A 4,947-nucleotide genomic window follows, 5' to 3' on the forward strand; every position below is an offset into this window, starting at 1 on the left:
TGGTAAGACAATTTCTACTTCTCAAGCCCCATTTGCTAAGTCTCCCACTATTCTCGAATCCATAGTTAATGTTGCTAATGTAAATTCTAGATCTACTTTCCCCCTTTTCTTTTAATTTTTGAAATTTTCAATTATAATGTCCACAATGTCCTTGTTGATTATGGTGCATCTACTTATGCCTTTATTTGTTGTAAATAAAATCAACGTGAAATGGGAGAAGATTGATGCCGGAATCATACAATTAGATAGAGCACTAGTGCAGGAAATTGGTGAGCTAAAAATGTTATAATTTTCTTATCCTCCGATCATAAAGTTCACCAATGTATTGATATTGTTATCATGGACATTCCAAAAGCTTATCGATTTCTTCTAAGTAGATATTGGTCCAACAAGTCACGAGGATACTTTGCTACCGACTGGTCACATTTGTGGCTTCCTTATAAGGGCAAGAATAATAAAATTCGAGTTGAAAGTGAACCTTTTATGAAGCATATTGTTACGACACTTGAAGCACATAATGATATGATTACCTTCGTGCAAGTAATATTCAAAACCTAGCTTTTAAAAGTTAATCATGGATGTTATATTGTGCAGCCATCCCCCATACCATCAAATACACAATTGGGACTCCTTCCTTGCAATCCAACTGGTGCTAATGACCTTTGTAACATAGGTGTGAATAGTACTAGCGTAGAACCTAACCTAATTTCTACTAATGTTTGGACTTTTTATTTTGATGGTTCGAAAGCATAGGAGGGTTCTGGATTTGGTTGCATTTTGATTAACCCTCATAAGAACAAGTATATGATTTCATGCTAATTGGAGTTCGAGTGTACGATTAACATAACATAATACGAAGCACTCATACTTGGACTAAAGAAAGCCATAGACCTCAAAGTGGAAGCGTTAAAGGTAATGATGCAGCAAAGCTGCATATTTACATTATTTTTCCGACCTGTGGGTTATGGGCCCACGAAATACGTTGATCTCGTCTCTGCAACAATTATACTCAATAATCCTTCAAGATTATACCACCTCTTCGCAAGGATCTGATTTATAGTCGTAATTCAAACTTGCAACACATACTTGTATCCTCTCACACACATATTAATGTATTCACATGAACTGGGCATCGTTCATCATACAACCAATGTTGAAAAACTATTCCTACGATCCACGTTTGATTGCTCAATCTCGTACTATTTCAATGCTGGAACAAACACAACATCATACTCGATTATTAATTAATACAAAAATCCACACCCTCTATTACAAATTTCGCTCATAGTTATGGTGCCATGGCTAGCCCAATTCTCACACAAATGGCCACTTATCAATAGTCATCTCAATTCACACACCGAGAACACCCTTGGCATCTCTACGGGCCTGAATCTCATTTGAATGGCCCCCCTATGACAATGTTGCATATTATAATTTAAATAAAAATTACAATAACGTGTATCATGATAGATCCACGATTTTCTCAACCTAATGCCTTAAATAACCTTGCGGGCCAACAACCAATCACTAAGATTTGTAACGATTTTCCTATTTGTGCCAATAAATAACAAATTACAAACAAACTTAATCAGATTGGAGGAAATCTCGTCCTCACGCGATGCTTTCTCCTTTGGAAGGTTCCAAAATTCAATTTTCACTTTGAGCCGTCGATGCTCCTACATCAGACTCCTGAGGTACAAAATTTTTATGACCTCCTGGTCATATGTCTCCTTCATCCCTTAGCAATTCTACCCACATCCTCTGTGGAATTTCCTTTATGATATTTCCGTGAGCTGCAACAAAACCTCTGCAGTAACAATTCCTCCCTACTACATGATACCTCACCAAGCTTCTCTCCTCTGAGCTTAGTCTTTCGACATCTCTCTGGTTCTCTCTTCTAGAACCAATTGAGCACTCCTAGCTCTAGGTTGTTGCAATCTTCTCACCTTCTTCTGTCGCTACTTGTACGAAAATATGAAGACCACAAACTTTCCAATCTACAACATAACTGTACCTCCTTCTTTTGCACGTAGAATCTTCTTCTGCTCTGATACCACTTTGATGCAACAAAGTTGCATCTTTACACAATTCATTGACCTGTGGGTTATGGGCCCATGAAATACATTGATATCGTCTCTGCAACAATTATACTCAATAATCCTTCAAGATTATACCACCTCCTCGCAAGGATCTAATTTCTACTCATCATTCAAATTCTCAACACATACTTGTATCCTCTCGCACACATATTAATATATTCACATGAACTGGGCATCGTTCATCATAGAACCAATGTTGAAAAAAGTATTCCTACGATCCACATTTGATTGCTCAATCTCGTACTATTTCGATGCTGGAACAAACACAACACCATACTCAATTATTAATTAATACAAAAATCCACACCCTCTATTACAAATTTCACTCATAGATATGGTGCCATGGCTGGCCAATTCTCACACAAATGGCCACTTATCAATAGTCATCTCAATTCACACACTGAGAACACCCTTGGCATCTCTATGGGCCTGAATCTCATTTGAATGGCCCCCCTACGACAATGTTGCATATTATAATTTAAAAAAAAATTACAATAACATGTATCATGACAGATCCACGATTTTCTCAACCTAATGCCTTAAATAACCTTACGGGCCAACAACCAATCACTAAGATTTGTAACGATTTTCCTATTTGTGGAGGAAATCTTGTCCTCACACGATGCTTTCTCCTTTGGAAGGTTCCAAAATTCGATTTTCACTTTGAGCTGTCGATGCTCCTACATCAGGTAATAGGTGACTCAAAGATTGTTACATGTTAGGTGTGAAATAATATTCATTATGTGTCACCTAATCTTAAAAACTACCAACAAGAGGTATGGCATCTTATTTCTTTCTTTCAAGCATTTAATATTAATTATGTTCCTAGGATTCACAATGCAGCCAACGACACAATAGCTAATGCAGTTGCTAGGTTATCACCACTTCAATATGGTTTTTTTATTGATATTATTTATAAGGCATCCATTCCTGGAAATGTTATTAATTTACGTGTATTCAATGATGACCAGTAGATAATGTATTTTATGGCTAACGCTGACGTGTTTAAAGATGTCGCGATCAATGAAGATGAGCACGAAAGGGATTTGCAGGAATAAACTCTGACACATAAAGGGAACCCCATGCCTAAGGGTGTGGAATCTTTATGGAATATTTATGACCTACAAAACCACTTCAGGGGACCAATCAACGCAAAGACCCACAATTCCACATTGTTGCATGAGCATGCTAATTTGGGCACCAAGGAAGATGTTATCACCTAAGAAACAATTTCTAAATGGTTCACATCATTTTAATTGTAAAGGTTTAGTGTTAGTCCGAGTTTAGTTTTCTTTCAAGATTGAGCTTTTGGGCTTATATTTCTCAAGATATGGACAAAATTGGTATTGCTGGGTCAAATGGCACCCCTTACAGATGACAGCTGGCAAATAAAATTGATCACCGCCAAGTATTGTTCAATTTATTATATTTAATGATTTTAAGATAACCTTTTTGGTTTTTTATTAAGGTGGATGCAGAACAGACAGATTTGCGGTTTTGTTTCAGAATAATTTCACCATCAGAACATTATAGGGACTGTGGAGGCAGAGCGGATTTCTGTTGATCATGTTGCACACTTAAAACCCTCAGATGGAGATATAAAGACTGCAGAGTACTGGGAAATGGGTGAACTGTTCTTTTGATGAAGCCTGGAAAACAGAATACAACGTCTCAAGAAAATCAACTGTGCCACCTGGTTTATCTTATTGAGAATGCCATTATGAATTTTCCACCTGGTCAGGAACAGATGGTTCGGCTAATCGACTTCAATGGGTGGTCATTGTCCAATTCTGTGCCCATTAAGACAGCTCGCGAAACTGCAAATGTTTTACAAAAGCACTATCCAGAGCGTTTGGCTGTTGCCTTTCTGTATAACCCTCCAAGAATTATTGAAACCTTTTGGAAGATTGTCAAGTACTTTCTTGATCCAAAGACATTCCAAAAGCAAGATGGCTCAGCTGCTACTCAATTGGCTACACATCTAACCGGAATTCACATGTGCCCTTTTTAATTCAGTTTCCTTTCTAGACAGCTTTGCAATGCAAAGGAGGACCTACTTAATCTAAGAGGTGTTCTTTAACAGTCCATATCAGTATTAGTACAATATAAAGAGTACATGGTTGCCGTTGAAAGAAATGAAGTAGCAGCGGAAAGGATGCCTGGCGCATTACTTTCAGCATTTGATAATCGGTTTTGGGTTCCAGTAACAAACATTCTTCTGCGGTTTTGTAAGGGTTCTAGATTTGGAACATCAAAACACGGAGAATCTTGGTCTAATCTTTTTCAGGATTTACTGTGGAAAAAGTGCTACTTGGATGAAAAGCTGTTTGCGTCTTTCCTTAATCGCTTGTTTAACACCCTGAGTTGGACTATTACTGAGTTTTCTGTTTCACTTAAGGAGATGGGAGAACATTACCAGGTCCCAGATTTGCAATTAAGGAAATGCATCATCATCTTTGAGCTTTCTTGTAATCTTGCAAGGATTCTTGAGTTTTTCACTTGTGAAATGCCACAAGCCTTTCTTTGTGGGCCTGAAACAAATATGATAAGGTTGACTGAATTAATTGTTTTTGTGCTAAATCATACAACGTCAACTGCAGATGCTGAACTTTTTGACAATACACTCAAACAGCAGGGTCAATCTTTAGAAAAAATAAACCGGGGAATGATTTTGGCACCCCTCGTAGGAATGATTTTGAACCTCGCAGACAAAACTGTATCATCATGGTGTACAGAACGATTTGATGCAAGCATTCGTGAATATGGATTGCTCATCAGAAGTTGAATCCAATTTACAGTATTTACTGGACTATAACGAGGTTGGGGTTTTCAAAGGTGATCCTTCTCT

At 37.6% G+C, this 4,947-nt stretch overlaps 1 protein-coding gene across 1 annotated transcript; it reads left to right on the plus strand.

The window, feature by feature from the left end:
* Nucleotides 1-3,741: 3,741 nt before the first annotated feature.
* LOC149225248 (phosphatidylinositol transfer protein PDR16-like) lies at nt 3,742-4,110 on the plus strand. The gene has a single exon (XM_089379899.1). The coding sequence runs from the start codon at nt 3,742-3,744 to the stop codon at nt 4,108-4,110; it is 369 nt and encodes a 122-aa protein (XP_089236025.1).
* Nucleotides 4,111-4,947: the final 837 nt, after the last annotated feature.

This window comes from Pinus tabuliformis, chromosome J (assembly GCF_031772625.1).
Source record: "Pinus tabuliformis cultivar Carrire ecotype Pingquan chromosome J, CPIR1, whole genome shotgun sequence".
Taxonomy (NCBI): Eukaryota; Viridiplantae; Streptophyta; class Pinopsida; order Pinales; family Pinaceae; genus Pinus; species Pinus tabuliformis.